This window comes from Podarcis cretensis, assembly GCF_951804945.1.
Source record: "Podarcis cretensis genome assembly, chromosome: 1".
NCBI classification, from domain to species: Eukaryota; Metazoa; Chordata; class Lepidosauria; order Squamata; family Lacertidae; genus Podarcis; species Podarcis cretensis.
In genome coordinates, this window is record NC_137170.1 from 10,743,694 (window position 1) to 10,767,906 (window position 24,213).

The 24,213-nt window shown below is 46.2% G+C and overlaps 1 protein-coding gene across 1 annotated transcript in view; it reads right to left on the reverse strand.

Moving 5' to 3' along the window:
- KCNH5 (potassium voltage-gated channel subfamily H member 5) overlaps positions 1–22,927 on the reverse strand; it is a 198,644-nt gene extending 175,717 nt beyond the window's left edge. The window contains exons 1-2 of the mRNA XM_079987003.1: positions 21,716–22,927; positions 2,908–3,031 (exon numbers count right to left, since the gene is read on the reverse strand). Coding sequence (XP_079843129.1) covers positions 2,908–3,031; positions 21,716–21,788 — 197 coding nt within the window. The 5' untranslated portion in view covers positions 21,789–22,927. The remainder of the gene's footprint in view (positions 1–2,907; positions 3,032–21,715) is intronic.
- Between the last annotated feature and the right edge of the window lie 1,286 nt (positions 22,928–24,213).

A 24,213-nucleotide genomic window follows, 5' to 3' on the forward strand; every position in this document is an offset into this window, starting at 1 on the left:
TCGGTCAGGAGTGGAGAGGAAAGAGACACAACATCTCCCGCCCCCACCACCCTAGGAAATTAAAATAATAATAATTAAACATTTGCCCCACCCGCAAACTAATAGGGAATCCGATCCAAGGTGAGGCAGGTGGACTCTGAGCTGGCTCAAAGTTGCTGACATCCATCTGTCTCGAGAGACTCTGATACGATATGATAATCTTTATTGTCATTGTCCCATACAGAACAATGAAATTGAAAAAATCTACATCAGACATTCAAAAACCAACAAGCCTGCTATCCCAGCTATCCCAGCCTGGTTAACCCCCTAAAAACTCTGATACCCCATAATTAAATACAATATATTCCCACAGAGACTACCTTACACTGCGTTTAAAACCAAAATCGCATTTGGATAAAAACTGTTTCTCAGGTGGCTAGTCCTAGTCTTTATAACCCTGTACCTTCTTCCAGAAGGCAGAAGCTGAAAGAGATCATTTCCGGGGTGTGCACTATCCTGCACTATCTCTGCAGCTTTCTTATGACACCTGGAAGCATAGATTTGATCCAAGGTGGGAAGAGTGCACCCAATTATTCTCTCCACAGTCTTTACAACCCTGGACAGCATTGTTTCCCCCCTGACCTTACGGAGACTGGTAACTCGCAACTGCTGACTTCGACACTTTTGTTGCATTAATAACACAACCCTGAACAGTGTGTAAAGAGGTCCTGGGACTGCCCAGATGACAAGACCCTCATTTCCCGGCCTGCAACTCTGGATTGGGGCGATGGGAGAGATGAGATGGACTGTGCACAACCACATTTTTCTGCCCTTGGAATGCCCCGGATTGACAGCAAGATTTCGAGACCACACAGATCAAATATTTAATAGAGAGTGGAATATTTACAGAGAGTACTTAAAAGAACATTGTGATAATCTAAAGTCTTTGGCAGGCCTGGACTGTTTTCTGCATGAAAATAAGAGAACTTTGCAAAATTAACACAACCAAATAACCTAGGAGAGATAAAGTTAAGTGCGCAGTCGTAATGTAAATTAGGAATCACAATTTGGGGTTTGGAAGTCATGTTGGAATTCATGACATGTGAGTTCAATCTTTTCTTTTTGTAGTAATGAATGCTGATCTTCGATTGCCTTTTGTTGATGGTTGTGTATTGTATTGTACTGTATTGTATTGTATTTTTGTTTTGTTTTGTTTTGTTTTGTTTTGTTTTGTTTTGTTTTGTTTTGTTTGTTTTTAAAACCAATAAAGCAGTAAAAACAACAACAGAATGCACTGGAAGAACATCACATCTGGAGCATTCTGGGAGAGAAAGTAAAGTAAAGGTAAAGGGACCCCTGACCATTAGGTCCAGTCGCAGACGACTCTGGGGTTGCAGCGCTCATCTCGCTTTCTTGGCCGAGGGAGCCAGCGTACAGCTTCCGGGTCATGTGGCCAGCATGACTAAGCTGCTTCTGGCAAACCAGAGCAGCGCACAGAAACGCCGTTTACCTTCGTGCCGGAGTGGTAACTATTTATCTACTTGCACTTTGACGTGCTTTTGAACTGCTAGGTTGGCAGGAGCTGGGACTGAGCAACGGGAGCTCCCCCCGTCGTGGGGATTCAAACCGCCAATCTTCTGATCGGCAAGTCCTAGGCTCTGTGGTTTAACCCACAGCGCCACCCACATCCCTGGGAGAGAAAGTAGCACCTGGCACAATCCACTCTCCACCAGGGAAGGATAACCCCACCCAACTCGAAATGGGATGAATGTGGAACTGATAGAGAAAAATGAGAACACTGAAAAGTGGGGAGGGCCAGTTTATTTCCATTAAGAGTCAGTTCCATGTGACTTAATTCATAAGTCTATCCTACCCCATTTATACATTAATATGTGTGCTTTTTATATAAATATTTGTATTTAAACATCGCAAAATAGTTAGCCACAAAATATACCGTATTTTTCTGTGTATAAACCTTGGTTTTTTAACCAAAAAATTAGTTTTAAAATTGGGGCTCGTCTTATACACGGGTAGTTCTGAGGCAATGTTTTCTTCATTTGGAGTCCCCAAAAATAGGGGGCATCTTATACATGGAGGGTCTTATACAATATACTTTGCATTTATACAAAAATACAGTAATTTAAAGACATATTTACATCTGTGCTTGACTTCTATTTGCAATTTGTTTTTATATTCAAGATAATATTTTAGTAGTTTTCTGTTAATTGATTATTTAAATGTAGATCTCAATTGCATTTTTTGTCTTTGATTTTAATTTTTAATGTTTTCTTTTCATATTTTCTAATGTTCTGCTAGGTTGTAGACAACCAAGCTTTTATTTTTTTAAAAAAGAAGAAATAGTGAAGTGGTATAGAAATTATGATAATGATTATGATAGTTAATTAAATTGATGATGATGATGATGATGATGATAATTTTTCTTAATGTACAAATTTCTAAACTTTTTTATCCTAAGATATGTATTTTTAATTCATTTTGGTACTTTTTTTTTAAGATGACTCGGCATTGCAAAATTCAGAGAAGTGCAACAAAAAAAATCTGAAGAGTAGTTATATTCCTCTCTCTGTTGTGGGCTGGGAGATATGAATTAGGCTGGTGTGGTTAAAAAAAAATGTGGTCTGAACAGCCTTTTCCTCCATTTTTAATGAAAAACAGCCTAGCCATTGCCACCCATTTCCCCCCTTTGGCGAATTTGTTTCGGAATGAATGGAAATTGAATGAGGCTCACAGGGGTTCCTTTTCCATTTGTTGCAAAATGAATGCACACCTAATGGGGTGGCGAAGAGGCGGAGGTGGCAGCTTTGGGGCATCGGCCTTTTATGACACAACAAACAGGAAGCTCAAAAGCACAGCAGGATTCGGCCCCCACCCGCCCTGACCCAAGAAAATCAATCCAAGGCGACTTACCTGCAGGTACTACTTTTCTGCATGACGTCGGCTCGGTGGTAACCAGAGAGTTTACAAAATCCGTCATTACTATAAACTACAGGCCAGTCCACGATTTGTGCATTGCCCAGTAAGAAACTTGATTCTAAAATGAAAGAAAGAAAGGGGGGGAGAAGAATAAGTACTGTACTCCCCCAAACTCTCCAAGCTACTGTTGTTAGTACTCAACATGTAGGATCATCAAAACATAGCAAGGTAAGGGCAATTGATCAATCAATTCAATTCAATTTACCGTATTTTTTGCTCTATAAGACTCACTTTTTCCCTCCTGAAAAGTAAGGGGAAATGTGTGTGCGTCTTATGGAGCGAATGCAGACTGCGCAGCTATCCCAGAAGCCAGAACAGCAAGAGGGATTGCTGCTTTCACTGCGCAGCGATGCCTCTTGCTGTTCTGGCTTCTGAGATTCAGAATATTTTTTTTCTTGTTTTCCTCCTCCAAAAACTAGGTGTGTCTTATGGTCTGGTGCATCTTATAGAGGGAAAAATATGGTACATCCCACCCTTCCTCCTGAAGGAGCCCAGGGCAGGCTCATCAATAAGAAAACATTTTTTAAAAAAAAATGTAAAGCATTCTAGAAACAGTGATCTCAGGGTTTCCAGGGTCTTTCAGGCATCAAACATCTGGGAAAGGAGGAATATTTTTATATTTCTCCTCAAGTTGCTCCAGAAGAACGTCGTGGCCGATGGTCTCAAAAGCCAGGGAGAACCGACAAGCCCACGCTCCCCCAACGCTCTGTTTTAACTAGAATTATTTTGAGAGCTTGTTTGATTGTTTTGTAGGCTGCCTCAGGACATAAACACCTGGGGGAGCAGCTTGAAAGTGGAATGGATGAATAAAACAAAACAAAATTAAGATAACCGTGTATGTTCAGGAGCAAGGGGAAATCCAGATACGGGGGGTCTGTGGCTAGAAAGTGGCAGTTCTTTTGGCTAATTCATCGGGCCTGCTTTAGCTTTTCGAAAGATGCATCAGGATGAAAAATGAGTCCATGCAAAATTAGGCAGTGAGCTTCTCTAGGCACGCTAATTTTATATTCCATAAGTGATCTGTCTTCCCTCTAGTGCCATGGCTGTTTCCCCCAGGTGTGCATACACAACCATCCAAAGATTCTCCCAGGTTGCTGGAACAACTTGATGATTTGGGGGCCGACTCTCTCCTTTCAGTGAGGCATCACACAGGCTTGTTCTGAAGCAGCTTCACAAGGCTTCACACCTGTCAGGTGTTTAGGACTACAACTCCCATCATCCCTCTTCATTGGCTATGCTGCCTGGCACTGATGGGAGTTGTAGCCCAAAGCACAGGAGTCTTTCCCAGCCAAACCTGGAGACAGTGGCGGAGAAACCCTCTCCGGTACCCCGGACGGGGCAGCCCGTACGGTGTGCGCATGTGTGGCATCCCGCGCATGCACACTCCGTACGGAATGCTGCACATGCACACTCCGTACGGGATGCCGCTTGCGATTGGCACCCTGTATAGACTGCGCATGTGCAGCGACCATACGGGATGCCGCACATGCGCAGTCCATACGGGATGCCGCACATACGCAGTCCATATGGGATACCGCACATGCACACTCCGTATGGGATGCCACACATGTGTAGTCCATACAGGATGCCGCACATGCGCAGTCCATACAGGATGCCGCACATGCACACTCTGTACGGGATGCCACACATGCACAGTCCATACGGGATACCACACATGCACACTCCATACAGACTGCGCATGTGCGGCATCCCGTACGGAGTGCGCATGCATGACAGCCCGTACAGTCACTGTGTGAGAGGCTGCCCGTATGGAGTGCTCACGCACAGCAGCCTCTACAGTCGCCCGTATGGATGCCGCGCGGGCAGTGCCCATATGGACTGCTCACACCCTCGGCCACTCTACAGCTGGGGGAAGGCAGGGGCCATCTTGTCTCACACACATCCCCAGAGTGGCACCTGGGGCGGACCACCCCTCTGCCCACTTCGTATGCCCCTGCCTGGAAATGCCTGGCATTGAATCTGCCTTGCCACCAAAGCATGGCAACCCCCCTTGGCACATCTGTCAATTGTGAAGGCAGCTCCATTTGCTGCTGGAGGGCAGAAGACGCCACCCAGCCAGCAGACTTCACCTGCCACACACCTGCTCAGATACTTTCAAAGAAAGTTAAGTTCCTCTTTAAAGAGAAACTTCATCCTGCTTCTCCCAAATGGCAGGTGTTGTCAACCTTTTTCTGGGCTATACTGCTTCAAACTGAGTGTATATATCCTGCACAGAGAAAAGTAGTTCATCAGGGGAAAAGCCAGGCCAGAGCACATCTCCTTTGACAGCTAGTTTTCTATGTACAGTCACAAGAGAGAAAATCAGAGGGAGCAACGGAATGAAAAGGTCAGGTTCTTCCTTTTGAACATGACTAAGGCTTTCTCAATTTCCTCACAAAGCCTGTCTTTCATCAGTGACTAAGCGGAAAGCCGTAGTCAAGCCAATCTCTATTGTGAGCAGACTAGTATTACTGTGACGGTGATGGTGATGATTAAAAGTATCACCCACCCTAAGGTCCCATAACATTGAAAGGCAATACCAAAAACAGTTCAGATGGAAATATAGCAAGGAAAATTTCTTTGCTAGCTTGTGAAAGTCTCTTGTGCATTCAGGAACCTCTGTCTGCATCAACCATGGCCAGAGTAGCAGCGCTTAGCTGGCTCCAGATTGTGGACTTTGGCTCTGACGCAGTTCCTTCCCCACACACCCTCCAGAGAAGAAATTAAGGCCTGCTTCTTCAACCGACATTTCTGTGCATCCTCCAGGCTGTCAAAATATTGTCAGCCGTTCACTGCCAGCAACTGAGAACTGGAAACGGACTGAAATTCCTGCCTGTCAAAATAACTTTTCCTGAGATCCTCTTGGAAGCTCTCAGTTTGAAAATAAAACAGAAACAGCACAACCACATCTGTGCCATATATTAAATCTGCCCGTTCAAGTGGAAACACTGCTTTTTGGGGGGGTTAGGTTTCAGTATGTTTTATGGAATAACCGCGTGCCCAACATTGAACTCCGGCTAGCCATGAAGTAGAGAGAAGGTCAATGAGTTGTTCAAGTGTACAATTGCCTCCACTCTACGATTCACTGGCAATATTGCCCAGTGATGCTACTTCACAAGTGTTCTCTAAATCCTGCCAGCCGCTGGAGGCAATGTCAGACAGGGTGACCCCTGGTGCCTGGCACTGGCGTTGCAGGCTATCATTTTGTAAGCAGGAATTTTGTCACGACATCCCTGAGCTCAGGAGACAGCCTGTTTTTACAATTGTAAAACACGATTCTAAGTGGGTCGAGTGGATCTGCAAGCCTGCAAGTATGGATTGCAGAGAGAGTGGCAGAGAGGGCACTTAAAGGGTGTTTAGAGGGTGCTCCACACATTACTGGTTTTCCCAGTAGTGATGTATGGAAGTGAGAGCTGGACCATCAAGAAGGCTGATCGCCAAAGAATTGATGCTTTTGAATTATGGTGCTGGAGGAGACTCTTGAGAGTCCCATGGACTGCAAGAAGATCCAACCTATCCATTCTGAAGGAAATCAGCCCTGAGTGCTCACTGGAAAGACAGATCCTAAAGCTGAGGCTCCAACTTTGGCCACCTCATAAGAGAAGACTCCCTGGAAAAGACCCTGATGTTGGGAAAGATGGAGGGCACAAGGAGAAGGGGACGACAGAGGATGAGATGGTTGGATAGTGTTCGTGAAACTACCAGCATGAGTTTGACTAAACTGCGGGAGGCAGTGGAAGACAGAAGTCCTTGGCGTGCTCTGGTCCATGGGGTCACGAAGAGTCGGACACGACGAAACTACTAAACAACCACAATTTAGGCGATTTAATCCCTGTGTACGCAGGTGGTGCTGTGGTATAAACCACAGAGCCTAGGACTTGCCGATCAGAAGGTCGGCGGTTCGAATCCCCGCGACGGAGTGAGCTCCCGTTGCTCGGTCCCTGCTCCTGCCAACCTAGCAGTTCAAAAGGACATCAAAGTGCAAGTAGATAAATAGGTAGCACTCCGGTGGGAAGGTAAACGACGTTTCCATGCGCTGCTGTGGTTCTCCAGAAGCAGCTTAGTCATGCTGGCCACATGACCCGGAAGCTATACGCCGGCTCCCTCGGCCAGTAAAGCGAGATGAGCGCCGCAACCCCAGAGTTGTCCATGACTGGACCTAAGGGTCAGGGGTTCCTTTACCTTTACCTAGGAAGTGGGGTGACGCCTATACTTTTCTTCCTAAGAATGAACAGCACCTACTCACCCAAATGAAGGCAAGGAGATGAGTAGGGCAAGAGCTGCATCTGCTCACCTGGCCATAAAAAGCTAAGCCTGCTCCTATCTGCATATCTCCGCCTCTTCATTTGCATAGTCCCACCCTGGTCATACTTGAGTGTGATGGAATCTTAGGGACTGACTTTGAGGTTACTTCCAAGTTTGGTAGGAAGGCGGGCATTGGGGTCAGTGCCCCCCACCCCGGCTTATCAGGTAGTGATAATGAGCCTTCTGGGACATGGAATTTACGTTCCCATTGCCCCAAAGTGTCATTGCTGTTCTTATTTACACCCCACTTTTCCTCCTAGCAGTGCCTCGAGGCGCCTTACAGATAAAAATAAGAATAGCTAAAGACAAAAGGGGGGAATCATTTAAAAAAACCAATGAAAAGAATAACAGGATTAAAAACTCTATAGCAGGCATGTCCAACAGGTAGATCGCAATCTACTGGTAGATCACTGGGTGCTCCTGGTAGATCCTGGTAGATCTCTGACCCCTCAGTGATCTCCTTCCCCCCCAAAAAAACTTCAGCTCAACAACTTCGGCTTGGCTTCCTAAAAAAATTTGGCTTCCCACAAAAAAAGCTCAACGTTTGGTCCATCCAATGACAATGTTTTGTACTGTTTGTAGATCACAATCTATTGGGAGTTGGACGTCCCTGCTCTATAGAAAATCCATTTACAGGTACAGTATACAGGTAATTGCTGTAAGAACAGCATGGCACCATCCCTTTCATTAAAAGCAGTCAGTTCCCAAAAGTACTGGCGGAAAGACAGCAAGGAGGGAGCCAGTCCAGCTTCTCCAGGGAGGGAGTTCCAAAGTCTGGGAACAGCCACCGACAAGGTCCTCTCCCGCCTCCCCACCAAACCTGCCTGCGAGGGTGGCAGGACCGAGAGAAGGGCCTCCCCTGAAAATCTGAGAACCCAGGCAAGTTTGTATGAGGGTAAAGGGTCTTCCAGGTAGCTTGGACCTTAGGCATGTAGGTCAGTGGCATTGTGGGAAATATAAGAAGAACCTTGCTGGTAGAGTCAAAGGCCCATCTAGTCCAGCCTTGTGTTCTCACAGTGGCCAACCAAGCACCTACGGGAAGCTCACACAAAGGTCCTAGCCTCAGCTATTTTTTATTTTTTCAAAGAGGGGTTTCAGGCAAGCATTAGTTGTGGGCCCATCTAGGGTGTCTGGGTGCAGGCAACTGTCCAAGGGTTCTTTGTGCTAGCTCCAGGTCTGTTCTTTCTGAAAAGAGAGTGCCTGCTTATCTCAGGCTCCAGCAAATGTCATCTGTTGTTCTTGATGGTCATTACTGATCTGAGGAACTACAGTATGGTAGAGATGAAGAGCAGGGTTGGAGGGAATTGTTTCTACAGTGGTACCTCGCTTCAGGTTACAGACGCTTCAGGTTACAGACTCAGCTAACCCAGAAATAGTACCTTGGGTTAAGAACTTTGCTTCAGGATGAGAACAGAAATTGTGCAGCAGCGGCACAGCGGCAGCGGGAGGCCCCATTAGCTAAAGTGGTACCTCAGGTTAAGAACAGTTTCAGGTTAAGAACAGAACTCCAGAACGAATTAAGTTCTTAACCCGAGGTACCACTGTATTACCAATAGGGTTGCCCCATTTATAAGGAAGCTAGATATTAGTGGGGTTCCCCCTCAGCTCCCCCTTTGCTTTAATTTTTGGTCTAATCGGTAAAAAGAGAGAGAGAGTTTTGATGCAAATGAAGACAGGTACATAATCCAAAAAGTTGTTTCACTTGCAAAGACAGCGGAGGAATCATGACAGCGTTCCATGCCTAGTCATGCTGCAAATTGTCTTAAGGCTGTTTAATTGCATAATTATTCATTCGTCTGTCTTACTGTATACATGTTTTGAAACTTTTCTCATTTATCTTCTTGCTTTGTCTTCCTGGTTTTTGTAATTCTTTGCATTGTTATGATCGAAACAATCATCTCTGAACTGAATAAAATTTGCAGTTGTAAACAGTGGTCAAGATACGAAGTGAGATCCAAAACACAAAAGAGGATCATGATCATGAAAGAGGACTAGATAAAAGGCCCAGAAAGATTTTAAAAGAGTGAGTCGTGGAGTATCGTAGAGATTAAGGCTGAAGTCCTGAGCCCAAGATCAGGGCAGTCTTGGAGGAAACTGATTTTCTAGATCCATTTTAATTGGAGTTTAGGCCTGGTTTTGGCACAGAAATGGCTTTGGTCACCCTGTATGTTGACCTCTGTTGGGAGAGAGACAGGGGAAATGTGTCCCTGTTAATTCTCCTTGACCTCTCTGTGGCTTTCGATACCATCAACCGTGATATCCTTCTGGAGTTAGGAGTTTTGTGGCACCGCTTTGCGGTGGTTCCAGCCCTACTTAGATGGCTCATTCCACAGGGTGATGCCTGGGGAGTAAACCGATGGCAGCTTACTGATTCCCGCCTTAACCCCAGAATAAGACAGCCAATGGCAGCTAAAGACCCTGAGAGAAGCTCAGCCAATGGTAGCTAGACTTCCAGTAAGGCTCAGCCAAGCAAGTTTAGAGACCCTGAGAGCTCAGTCCGTGGCACCTTCAAAATGCTCAGAGGACCATGGACTGTTAGAAAGATGTTGGAAAAAGAAAACTAGATGGTTTGGGTTGAAATGACATAAAGGACTAAGTAAAGACGAGTTGATGAAATTGACGAAAAGAGAGGACGTTAAATTGTAATATATTATGTTAAACTACTTAAATGAAAATAAGGTTGGAAGGATTTGCTGAAATAACGATCTGAATTAGAGTATAAAATTGGGAGGTGAGAGGAGGTCAAGGAAATAAGTAAAGGAAGAAAGTTGTGTAAAGGATTAATCAGTTCTTTTTATTTTTATTTTTATTTTTTAGTGTTGTTATTTTGTATTTTGTATTTTGTATTTTGTATTTTGTATTTTGTATTTTGTATTTTGTATTTTGTATTTTGTATTTTGTATTTTGTATTTTGTATTTTGTATTTTGTATTTTTTGTATTTTGTATTTTGTATTTTGTAATTTTCTTTTCTTCTTTTTGTTATTCTTAAATTTTGAATAAATATTATAAAAAAAACAACAAAATGCTCAGAGGACCTCAGCCAATGGCATCTTACAGTGAGAGCCTACGTCTACTCAGAAGTAAGTCCTGTTGAATTCAACAGGGCATACTCTCAGGCAAGCAAGGTGAAGATTGCAGCCTTGGAAGAGACCATTCTCCCTGCCAGTGGTTGGTGAGCTACCAGCTTCTGCTGCCCGAGAAGCGGGGATGCAGTATTCTTAGCAAAAGCTGTCAGGTAAGGTGATAGCAGTATCTCCAGGGCTTCTGGTTCAGTGAAATGCAGACAGAGGTGTAGGAAGGGGGTGCGGTGGGGTGCGCCCCAGGTGTCATCACTGAGGGGGTGACATTCAGCATGCTGCCCGCCCCGCAACTCCCAAGCCTACCCCGAGCCGTTGGGGGAAGTTGAGGGAGCTGCGCCACTTTGCCAGTGGCTGTGATGGCCTGGGATTTGGACTCGGAGGCTGAACCTGAGGAATCCCAGCCTGCACAGGAGTCCCCGCCTCCAGAACCAGCTGAGCCGGGGCTGAGGCTTGAGCCTGAAGGGTCCTCACCTGTGCTGGATCCTCAGGTGCAGGCACCAGCTGAGTCTGCTCTGGCTCCAGCGGTGATGGAGGACCCATTGCCTGCAGGTGCTCCACTCTCAGCCCCGTCACAGGAAGCTGAGGTTGCCTCTGGGTCCGGTAACCCTGCAGCCTCTCCTGAGCTGCAGAGGCTCAAGGCAGAGAGGCGGAGGGAACTAAGTTCCCGCAGGAGGAGTGCTCACCTCCAGGCCAGGAGAGGCAAGTCACCTGTGGACCGGGGCCGCCCTATGCCTTGGGGCAGATAAAAGCCAGCCAGCCCCAGTCCCAGGTTGTGAGAGCAAAATTGTTGGTAGCCTGTTCCTGCCTGCACCCTGTCCTGCTTTTCTGCTGGAGCTCCTGACCTCATCCGACTCCCTGCCTTGGACCCAGCTTCAGCTTTGACAGACTGCCTCCATACCTCACCCTCGACCTTGAACTGGACTCGGACCTCGCCTCACAGTTAACCCACAGGACCAGCACAGTGGCCTTCCCCCCTTCCCCCTTCGTTTTGACAGCTCAGGGGAGGCTTGGGAGTCACGGGCAGGTGGTGTGCCATTGCCCTGCAGTCCTGGGCTGCTGAAGGAAGCAGTAATATCCAAGGCAACACAATGACCAAATACAATGATACGATATCAATATACACTCTTTATATAATCATTAAGAGTGCGTATTTTGTGACTTTCAGAGATTCATAAGTTTTCTGTTTATGTGATTTCATATATTTCATATTATATAAAGAGTGTATATTGATATCGTATCATTGTATGTGGTCATCATGTTGCCTTGGATATTACTGACTATTGTTTGCAACACAGGGGTTAAATTGTTTGGTTACTTGCTGGAGGAAACAGGCAGACAGGCAGGGAGAGGACGGGAAGGAGGCAGGCAAGCAGACAAGCAGAGAAGGGAGAGAAGGAGACAAGCAAAAACTCCCTCAACTCAGGACTCAAACCCTGGAACACACAGGTGGAAAGGTGGGGTGTGAGAACAAAGGTAGGGGGGTGTTTATGCTCACAATGTTAAGTAAATAAACCAGAAAATAACACTTGCAACTGTAAGTATCTTATTTTTCCTTCTTTTAATAATTTCAATTGGGGGGCTGACAAAAAAATTCTGCACCGGGTACCACCTGACCTTGCTATGCCTCTGAAGCGGGTGCCTATTGGATGGGCAGCAGAGTCTGGAAGGGACCAGCAGCGTCACAATCTGCACCTGTTCCAGGCACTGCTATCCACTCTGCAGCTGCATCCTGGCTTGTTGCTACATAGCTGTCGAAGTGCATCGCCTACTTCCTCCCGACTCCGCTCCAGAAAGGCTGCTGGCACTCTCTCCCTTGTTCAGTGCTGCTCAATGGTGGGAGCTGATATTTAGCCAGTGAACCCCTCCCATGAACTTCTCCTGTTGCCCTTCGCCTTGCCCCTCTGGGACACCAGGATGCATCAACCCATCACTAGCCAGAGACTTCATCACTGCCACAAAAGCATGCATTGCAGATTACACCACTGCATAGCACTGATGGGATTTATTTTGGTTTAAAAGTGTCCTAAGATTGACAACATTGGTTGCCCAGACAGAATCGGGGTGTTCATATATTAGGCTCGACGAGTGTGCAGTCTGTGTGCACAAATAGCTGAGATGTACTAATCGGCAAATTAGTGTACACACACACACACACACACACACACACACACACATGTGTATACAGTGGTACCTTGGGTTAAGAACTTAATTCGTTCTGGAGGTCCGTTCTTAACCTGAAACTGTTCTTAACCTGAGGTACTGCTTTAGCTAATGGGGCCTCCCGCTGCCGCCGTGCAATTTCTGTTCTCATCCTGAAGCAAAGTTCTTAACCCGAGGTAATATTTCTGGGTTAGCGGAGTCTGTAACCTGAAGCGTCTGTACCCTGAGGTACCACTGTATATAGAGAGAGGTGGCCTCTACCTGTGTTCAGCACAATGTGGAACAAACTTAATGTAAAAAAAAGGACTCTCGGCTGTATTTATTATTATTATTATTATTATTATTATTATTATTATTATTATTCCAAAATTACCTACCAAGGTAACCTGAATTCTACACTGAGAATTTACCAATAACCTTAATACAAATATGTGCTTCTTACCACAATTTGTCCTGTGTCTGCTCATTTCGCACACAGCACTGAGCAGGATGAAAGTGGAAAGGGGAGCAGAAATGACTGAGGTCTGCAGACATATTTATTTATTAAATCTGTATACCACCCTTCATCCGTGGATTGCAGGGTGGTTCAGAACATCAAAATGCAAGATAAAAGCCACAAGATATATAATAAAAGCAAAAACCAGTGGCCTGCCTCCCACAAACACATTTAAAAGGGGATATGGGATATTGCCCATCCCATAAGGACATAAGAAGAGCCAGTGGCTCATCTCGTCCAATATCATCTTCTCCAGTGGCCAGCTAGATGCCTCAATGGGAAACCTACACATAAGTCTTCTCCTCTCCTGTGGTTCCAAGCAATTGGCTTTCAGCACCATTGCTGCCTCCAACTGCAAAGGAAGAACATATCCAATGTGGCTAATCAAAAGTGGAAACGGGAATTGCAGTTACCGGTGTCCCCTTATTCCTCCCATGTCTGGGATGGAAATCAATCCGGCAAATAAAATTGGAATTCGCTGTTGCTGTTCCTTTCGGCCAACAGCCGATATGTAATGGAAAAACATTCTCTCCATTGGCATTTGAGCTTCCTTTGCACTGAAATGAATGGGATGGAATGATGTAAGGGCAGTGCGATTTTCATAATTTGCATAATTAATTATGAATACTGAAACATGGGGGGAAATGCTCAGCATCACTGAGAAGAACTATGGGGCTTTGTAGGAAATGAGGGTATTTTCATGCCGGTTCTCTTTCATAAATTTTGTGTGTTCCCCCCATTCATTTGCATTTCTTCCTCTCAAATGGGCACAAGATTTTTTATTTCACTACCGCAGTCCACCCAAAGGTAACCCTGAATGTCTAGTATTGCACCCACATGCCCTCGCGGTCATCTAATGAATTCAGCCTCGTACCTCATGTGCTAAAGATATGGGATCATAATGAAGTAGTTGCGTCAAGGTTCTGTGAAAGAGAAGAAATTAACTGAAGAAACCAAGGCCTGCGGAAGCAGAATGAACGCGCAGGTGCATTGGTGCAAATTCCCCGTTTGAGAAAAGGGGGAGACTGCGGCCATGAAGAAAAAGGGGGATGAGGAAATGGCCAGAATGAAAGAGTGAATGCAATTATCCTGGGAGGTTTTGCAAACTACAGGTTTACAGGGTTTTTTTCTTCTTCTTTGCACCATTTCCAGCACCTATAATAAAAACAGGAAAAAAACAACAACACCCCAATTCTCTGGTGCATCCTGAAAAGTGGCCCCATCTGACTATCATCCCGAAAACAATGTCAGAATTACAGTCGTTCACATCTTCCAACTGATCTGTCCTTTCTCTTTGCCCTGTTCCGTAATGCAGCAATGAGGAGAGACTTGGAATAAGTAAGGGGAAAGTAGGTCAAGCACAGACTGACTACAGCATGACAAGGTAAACTCAGATTTTATTACAACTGGACCCACTGTCCTCCCCCACTGACTATTCTTATGGGGCTCTCTACCACAAAGGCAACACCCTTTTAGCTGTCCGCTTATGGGGCTCCCATACCATAAGGGCTCCAATCTATTTGATTTCCACACATTTTCTTCCATCCCACTACCTGCATCCCTTTCTGCTCCCAGCCTCTGCACTGAAAGATATTCTCAGCCAAAGCAACTTTCTGCCTATTTTCACAGCGGTGGCAGTCAAAACGGAACGACTGACTGTCTCCCTCTGCAGTTAGAAAGTTTGTGAGCACAAGAAGAGCCACCAACGAAAGGAGAGTAGCAGACGAAATTAATGGACTATGCAGAATTGGATAAGATGACAGGAAGGATTCGAAACCTGCGGGACCAGAGTTTCTCAGAGGACTGGAGTAAAGATTTGGATTATTTGAAAAGCAATTGTAATAAACAGATCACGCTAGTAGGACTGCAAGAAGTTTTGTAAGGAGGACTGTGCGAAATATTGCAGAGAAAATTATGAAGAGAATTGTTAGTTAAGGATTATGAAAAGCAATAATGAAATGTAGATTAAGTGATAAAGATTGAAAAATCTTTAGATGTGGTTGATGGAAGTCCAAAACACTGAATAAGATAAGAAAATATGTTATATGATTTTTGGAAATTATATGTAAAAATCAATAAAAATATAATTATAAAAAGAAAGTAAGTTTGTGAACCTTCCACTAACAACAGAGTGGGTGAACCAATAGCTACAGGGATATCCCTGTCTGGGAGAGCAGCCCAACTCTGCAGCTCTTGGGGAGAGGGAGGTTAATGGTGCCCCTCCATCCAGCCTGGCTGGCCTTGGCCAATGTAGAGAACCCCTTCCTCTCTGCTGAAGACACTGGCAGGAAGAGACTGAACCTAGCAAAGCTCAGGGGTAGAACGCTAAGAGAGAGAGCAGTTTGCTTCGACACGGTGGCCAGGTTGTTCAACATTGTTAGTGCACATCAACCCCCTTAGAATCCACATGCATCCACAGTTTCAACAGCTAACCAGATATGTGACTTGATTCATCCAAACTTCCATCCAACTGCATGGGAATTTGTGCACATATACTATATATATACGGGACGCAGGTGGCGCTGTGGGTTAAACCGCAGAGCCTAGGGCTTGCTGATCAGAAGGTTGGCGGTTCGAATCCCCACGATGGGGTGAGCTCTCATTGCTCGGTCCCTGCTCCTGCCAACCTAGCAGTTTGAAAGCACATCAAAGTGCAAGTAAATAAATAGGTACTGCTGTGGCGGGAAGGTAAACGGCGTTTCTGTGCGCTGCTCTGGTTTGCCAGAAGCGGCTTAGTCATGCTGGCCACATGACCCAGAAGCTGTACGCCAGCTCCCTTGGCCAGTAAAGCGAGATGAGCGCCACAACCCCAGAGTCATCCGTGACTGGACCTAATGGTCAGGGGTCCCTTTACCTTTACTATATATATATGGCCAATTCACATAACATTTTTGTTGTTTTCTGTCTCTCTGTGTGCAATCAGTCCCAAATACGACCAGGTTTCTTTTCATAGAATCACATAGAATTGTCAAGTGGGAAGGGACCCCAAGTCCAACTCCCTGCATTCAGCTAAAGCATCCATGACAGATTTGCACGAACCAACACAATGCAAAGATATCTATCTGTTATGGAGATCAATATGACTGAAGCAGCTGGAACTGTGATTATTGCAGAATGGCTTTTGGGTGCATTTGTGCTAATTTATTCACATCTGGGGTGGGGGAGAAGGATGCTTGATGGCTTTTTATATATTTAAAAGGCCTCTCCAAGCTGTGTGCTTGATAAAATTATCAATAAAATGCAGCTAGAGTAAAATTATCAATAAAACCAGCCAAAAGTTTTCAAACAAATATAAGCAACTAAATTATATATCTGGGTAGGTTTGCTGAGAGGGACGCAGGTGGCGCTGTGGGTTAAAGCCTCAGCGCCTAGGGCTTGCCGATCGAAAGGTCGGCGGTTCGAATCCCTGCGGCGGGGTGCGCTCCCGCTGCTCGGTCCCAGCGCCTGCCAACCTAGCAGTTCGAAAGCACCTCCGGGTGCAAGTAGATAAATAGGGACTGCTTACCAGCGGGAAGGTAAACGGCGTTTCCGTGTGCGGCTCTGGCTCGCCAGAGCAGCGATGTCACGCTGGCCACGTGACCCGGAAGTGTCTCCGGACAGCGCTGGCCCCTGGCCTCTTAAGTGAGATGGGTGCACAACCCCAGAGTCTGTCAAGACTGGCCCGTACGGGCAGGGGTACCTTTACCTTTACCTTTAGGTTTGCTGAAATGGGGGGGGGGGAAATAATCATCAGGACTCTAGGTCAATATAGCAAAGGTGCTAAGAGCTATAGGCAGGGAGTTCCAAAGCATAAGAGCAGCTACGTGTTGTTTTTTAAAAAATAATACAGTGGTACTTCGGGTTAAGTACTTAATTTGTCCCGGAGGTCCGTTCTTAATCTGAAACTGTTTTTAACCTGAAGCATCACTTTAGCTAATGGGGCCTCCTGCCGCTGCCGCGCTGACAGAGCACGATTTCTGTTCTCATCCTGAAGCAAAGTTCTTAACCTGAAGCACTATTTCTGGGTTAGCGGCGTCTGCGTATGTAACCTGAAGCTTATGTAACACGAGGTACCACTGTAATCAAAGAATCACTAGAATTGGAAAGGACCACAACAGTTATCTAGTGCACCCCCCGCCCTGCAGTGCAGGAATCTTTTTTGCCCATCATGGGGCTCGAACGCATGACCGTGAGATTAAGAGTCGCATGCTCTACCAACTGAGCATGGCTCCTTTAAAATGTGGGTTGAATATGATAAGGCACTTGTCAAAGTGCAAGTTCCACAGATCAAACCAGTTAGATAGGCACATACAGGGCAAGGTTTTCCTTCAAGAGAACTGCTCCCCACCTGTTAAGGCCATTAACCACCCAGTCTGCAAATTATGCTTTATTTTAATATACTGGTCAGGGAAGTATCATAGCTCAGTAGTGGAGAAACTGCATTGTAAGCTGATGTGCCAAGGTCAGTTCATGCTCTCTTCTGGTTGGGAGTGGAAGAGACCCCAGTCTGGAGATCTGCAACGAGCCAGTGTAGACAATACTGAACTACATGGACCAATAGGTCTGACTCATTATAAGGTGACTTCCAAAGCTCCTGTCTCGGGATAAGCCCCCGAGTCCTGTTGTGCTTAGAAAGACAAAATTTTGCACCTATAGAGAAACTGGGAGCTGTTCTCGATCCAGCCATGTTCCTCTTCTTACACTTGGTGGTATATCAAGAAGATTATTAAAAGTAACGACAGTCATCATAAGCTGGCTGTGTACGTGAAGAGCCTCAAAGTAATTGAAAATATAAATGGAATTAAGAGCTTGAAAGCATTTCCATATTTGCAGCTTGGTAACTTTTTTATTTGCAGGGCGGGGAGTGGAGAGCGTCTCCTCTGAAGTACACAGCTTCTTACAATCTCTGCTTAATGCAATCTACAACTGAATTGTGCTGCTGGCATGAACGTGTCAGATTTGCTTCTGGCGGACATAAAACAAGAATCGTACCAATTTGCTACCGTACACAACATTTAACGTGGTTGACAAGGAGTGTGCTTTTTTAGTTTGCTATGAATTCTTTTTCTGTGGGTCCACTGAGAGTGGACCCATTGAAATTAATGGGGTGTGAAGTTCATCATTAGCCCATCAATTTCAATGGGTCTACTCTGAGCAGGACTAACACTGAATGCAATCCTCTGTTTCGTTATGCAACTTCATTATTTTTAAGGGGGAAGCATAAGAGTCTTGCAGGACTGTGCAGGATCAGGCCTTGCAAGACTGGGAATCAGTGGGGTTCAAAACCCTAAAGGAAGGAGCCCCAAACAACTCAACAAAGACCTGACATTCTCAAAGGCCACGTAATACTTATTGTCCAGGGAAGGGGGAATTGGGGTGGGGTAAAGTGGTCATAACTTTCAACAGAAGCACTCCACACTGTAACATTTTGTTGCAGATCTCACTTGGCATGACCACTAGCCATGGATAGATCAATCCAGGGCCAGAGGAAGACCTCTACAGATCATAAGCACTGAAAAGATTGTAGTGCCCCACATATGTAATTCAAAATAAAAACAATACCAAAACAGGAAATAACATTTCATTTTCAAAATGACACAAAAGTTACATGTGTGCCAAAATGTGCATGCATGTATGTCATGTGCAACGCATGACAGGGTCTGATTTTCATGCACTACCTATGTTAGTAGGACACCCCCTCATTTAGGTGGGAATAAGTAATAAAAAAGAGACCAGAAAATTGGGGAATAGTGCGGAGTGGAAGTCTAACAAAGTTCAGATTTTCCCCATGATGAACTACTTCAATGCTTTTTTTGAAACCTCAAATGTAAAATTATTTCTACAGTTCTGCATTTCTTCTTCTTCTTCTTTTTCTTCCTTCCTTTCTTTGTGTGTGTGTGTGTGCAGGCACGCCCGCGTGCCCCTGATTTGCTAGTGCCCTAAACATGTGCTTGGGATGCGGGTGGCGCTGTGGGTAAAACCTCAGTGCCTAGGACCTGCCGATCGCATGGTCGGCAATTCGAATCCCCATGGCAGGGTGAGCTCCCGTCGTTCAGTCCCAGCTCCTGCCCACCTAGCAGTTCGAAAGCACCCCTAGGTGCAAGTAGATAAATAGGTACCACTCCGGCGGGAAGGTAAACGGCGTTTTCATGCGCTATGCTGGCTCACCAGAGCAGCTTCGTCACACTGGCCACGTTACCCGGAAGTGTCTCCGGACAGCACTGGCTCCCGGCCTCTTAAGTGAGATGAGCGCACAACCCTAGAGTCGGACACGACTTTACCTTAAACATGTGCTTAATCTGCCTGCTGGGTAATCCAACATTCGCTCTAACCTTCCTGGATTTGGCTAACAATTATTATTTTTAAAAAAACAAAAACAAGTTTTATAAAACAATGTCTCATTATAGAATGTGCTGTTGCTTTGTACTGGATCGTTTCCAAATGGCCTTGAATGCTGAACAACAGAAAGGCAGCCTAGAAATTCTGTAAACGAATAAATTTTAGAATTGCATTTAAGTTTGAATTCATAGTCCAGGAAGGCTGGAAGGAGAAAATATATATATATAATGGTGACCATCCCTTAATAAAAACCCATATAAGAAATGTTAGGGCTCTGTTTCTCCTAGTCATCTCTTTTGCTTAGTTCAGTTTGAAGGATTATCTCCATTCTTTTACATCTTTACATTAATGGGACAGCATGGAATATTTTCAGCCACTTTTGAAACAGGTAAGGGGAAAACAAGCAACATTGCTGTTAAAAGGAATCCCAAGCAGAGGAATTTCAGGGTGAGCAGAACTCTGTATAACCTCTTTGGCAAAGCGCTTTGACCATACACCTTGGTCTAAAGGCATAAAAACATTAGGAGATATCAGGTGGCTATCTGTCAGGGATGCTTCAGTTGAGATTCCTGCATTCCAGCGGGTTGGACTAGATGACCGTCAGGGTCCCTTTCATCTCTACAATTTTATGATTCTACACACACACACACACACACACACACACACACACACACACCACCCTACAGAACACAATGATACATTTAAATGACAGTATTTTTAAAAGGCCTATATTGATGAAAAGAGATGTAGAAGGAGTATGAGCCGCTGGTGTGTATTAGTAGGCATGTAGTCAAGTAAGCTGGTTTTCAGATCCTCACTGAAGGGCAATTCCATACATGACAATTCAGAAATAAGTCCTGTAGAGTTCAATAGTGCTTACTCCAAGGTAAGTGGATATAGAACAACAGCCTCAGCAATGGAATTCACTTGATAGCTTTGAGCTAGGAGGCACAGTCCTCTAAACCGACCCTGTCCATCAAAGTCATAATAAAGTGGAACAACCCCATCTTTGCTGCCCGAAGCTCTTCGAGTGAAAGGTAGGATATACAAACATGATAAATTAATCACTAAGTTCAGGTTAAAGAGGGTTGTTCCATAAATTATTGCACAGGTGATATGGGCACTAATTCCAAAAGTGCTGAGATAAAATTAAGAAATTTGTATTTAGAAATAAAATAAAAATCACTATGGTATGACAGCATTCAAACTGACCACATACATGAAGTTCCTAAAGTCATGTCAAATGTTTACTAGCAGAAATCATCTAAAGGCAGCATTATTAAGAAAAATTCAGAGTACACCTTGCTTATCATGTCTTATTCTGCATTTATGCACAGAGAGACACAGACACACAGTAATGCACCATGCAAACTTAGTGTAAATGGTTTGCTAACATAAAGTGCTGCTGAGGGTGAGTTCTTCCTGTAGATTTTACACTGAGCGTATTTTCCTCTGGCCAGCAAAGTGTGTGCTTTTTAATTTTTTTTCGTTATGCTTACTCGTGGACACTCCTAGGCACTTTATCAAATAATCTGTCTCACCACATAGGCAAACCTTCAACTCCAAACTACATTCCTAGAGGGGCTGGAATTTTCAGGAATGGCCAGGAGAGAAGTGAAAGTAAACTGCTGGCGGAAATGAGGATTTAATATCCCCTGATCCTTTAACTTGTTTGACAGTTTCTGTTCCAAACCACAGAATCGCCCTGAGGCTTCTCTGGGCCTCTGGCTTCTATGGATTGAGAGATGGTGGTTGTTGTTTTTTACCCAAGGCAGTTAAATCTTCCTTCTCGCCACAATGCAGCCACCCACTTCAATTTCTTCAGTCAAGAAGAGGAAATTCCAATGACGGAAGACACACACACACACACACCGACACTATGCCCATACTTTTTCAAGAGTCTCAGGAGCATACAACAAGAAACAGCTGTATCTGTTCCGTCTCTCCCGCTGTCACCTCTGCTTTAACTCTTTCCCTGGTGCCACCAATCTTGCCCTACCATCTAGTCCATCTTTCCTGGCAGTCAAATTTAGATTGCAAGCTCCCTGAGAGCAGCGCCTTGAACTCTAAAAAATCACCAGGTACGTTAAGGTGCTGAAAGGGCAGCAATGACAGGAATGATGCAGCTGAGGAGTCAGACAAATTAATTTATTGATGAATTAATAAATTAATTATTGCACCTTTAAATATGCCTATAAAAGTTCTGGTTAGAAACTGGCCCCGTGGAAACTACCACTCCTCAGCTTTTAAGAGGTTTTGCTTAAGTCCGGGAGTGTGAGGGCGCTTTTACGAACTTAGGGAGCATTTTAACCCTTTCTTCCCGCTCTCCCGCTCCATTGCCTAGTCAAGAAGAGGAGGAGGAAGAAGAGGGGGCTCGCTTACCACTTGAGCGCCTGACGATGTTCTCCAAAAACGTGTTCTGTGGTGCCACCAGCCCTCTTTTTCCCCCCGGCATCCTGCGCCTGCAGAGCCGGGCTCTGGAGCCAAGGGGTCGCAGCGGGGGCGGCTGGGAGGGTCTCGGCAGGTCTCTTGCACCCAGTGCCGTAGAGTAGCTGTGGGAAGGTGGACGAGGCAGTTCATGGTAGTAGCGCTCCAGAGGCTGGTGAAGCCCAGACTGTGGCAACGCCGCGCTCACAGCTCGGGAACTGCAGCCTCTGAGGGGATTGCGCCTGCGCGTGTGCCTGGCTGTTGCTGCTGCTGCTGCTACCCCAACGGACAGACAGCATGACCACACGCCCTTCCGAAGCCCACAGGGCTGCCTGCGGCTGGACAGCGAAGAGTCAACCCAGCCCAGCCAGCGGATCTGGCCACTTCTTGCGTTCCTGGGCGCAACAGGAGCGCGTCGGGGAAACGGGGACTCCAACAGATACGGAGAGGCTCTGCTTTTTTATATATATAAAAAAGCCACCAAACTCTTCTGTACTCTTTTTCCTTAAAAAGAAGACGAAGAAGAGAGACGATTCCTGCCTCGCCAACCAAGCACTCGCATCCCAACAGCTCCAGAGAAGCGGCTTTAATCCCAAAGCGCGTCGCCAAGTTGGAGCGTTCAGCACCCTGGACAGCTCTCTCTCCCGGAGCGCCTAGACTGCGGACGGCAGGAAATCCACCGAGCGCCACCCGAGGTCTCCGCCGTCGCCGCCGCCGCTCCAAGGGTCGCCAACAGGGAGCCGCCACCCCACCCTCTCTCCTCTCCCAGCCCAGGTGCTCTCTGGAACCTGCGGCTGCACCCACACGCGCCCAGCAAGGCGAGCAGAGGAGGAGGCGGCGCGAGGGGCTGCGCTGAGGCGGCTGCACACCTGCTGGAGGCTGGCGGGGAAGGCAGCGCAACTTGGGCAGGTCCCAGGATGGAGCATCAAACCCACGCTAGAGAGGGTGGGGGGGAGGAGAGAGCCGGGGGAGAAGAAAGAGGCCAATGGCCGGAGTGGCTATGGGATGCTTTCCCCGAAATCAGAGGCTGGCCAGGAGGCGGGGCTGAGTTGCTAGCCTGATCCGGAATCCCATTCTCTGTCTCTCTCTCTCTGTCTCTGCTTCCTTCCTACAGTCAGTCGCCAGGGCTGGAAGTTCTTCGCCCGAGATGCTCCGAGGCGGGCGCCCCAGCTGCCCTTCCGCCAGGGGAGGAGAAGGGGGCTGAGGGAGAATTGGGGGGGTTGCAAAGGGAAGAAAGGAGCGCGGGTGGGGAGGCGAAAGGCTAGGGGGTGATTCCAGTCATTGGTTTGGCACGGAGGAGAGGTTAGCCGGAGAGGAGGATGGGTGGGGAGGGAGATGCAACTTTATTTTCTGCTTCAGAAGAGCTGCGGGGCCGGGGGGGGGGGCGCGCGTTGAAATGTTGAAAGGCCTTGCGGGCTTTTGCACCTGCCTCGCAAGGAGAAGGTGGGTGGGCTTCTATCTGGAAATGTCTTCTCTACTGACCGCTTGGTCGTCGCCCATGATAGCTCAATGGAATGGGCAGCTGGACTCTGAATATCAGCCGCTGGAGACGCAAGCAAGGAGGTGGGGGGGCTGCTGCTCTCAAGCTCTGCTTGGGGGCTTCCCTGAGGCATCTTTCCTGGTCTCTGCTGGAAAGGAGGAGGCTGGACTGGACAGTTTCCCGGGCCTGACCCAGCAAGTCGTTTCTTTTGGTTCCCGGGTGAATTAGAAATAACCAACCCAATATAGGAATATTGAGAAGTGTCAAGAGGAACAAGCGGTTCCTGTGGGGACCTTAAAGCCTTTCAGCACAATCCTACACAATTTATTTATTTATTTATTTATTTATTTGCTCCTTGTCCACTGGTTTTAGTGGAGCTTGCTCATGAGTAAATGTACACAGGGTTACAGCCATGCAGCCTGTTCCTAACCATTCTTACATGGAAGAATGCCTTGGGACCTATTCCTAAGTAACTGTACAAGCGACTGCAGTATTACTGCATAGAATCACAGAAACATAGAGCTGCAGAGTGGGAAGGGACCACAAGGGTCATCTAGTCCAACCCCCTGCAATGCAGAAATCTTTTTGCCCAATGTGGGGCTCTAACCTGAGACTAAGGTGAATTTCTCCTTGCCCTCACCTGCTCCTTGATCCCCCCACACAAAGGGTCCTTGTTTCTCTTCCTTCTCCAGCTTTGAAACTTTGAGTCCTTCAAACAGGCATTCCAGAGCAACCGATTATGCATCAACCGTCCAACCTCAGCCTCCAGGGCACTGGGGTGCTTTTCCTGAGCCTTTTCTGCTCAAGATATTTAGAAAGAGGTTGTGCAACCACCTGGCAGTGAAGTTGCACTAGTTATACCCTGAACAGAGCAAAGGGTTGGACTATTGGACCTCCAAAGACCGTCCCAGCTCTGAGATTTTGTTAACTGGAGAAAGGAGACCACTGCAAAGTCTAGACTTCAAGCGTAGGA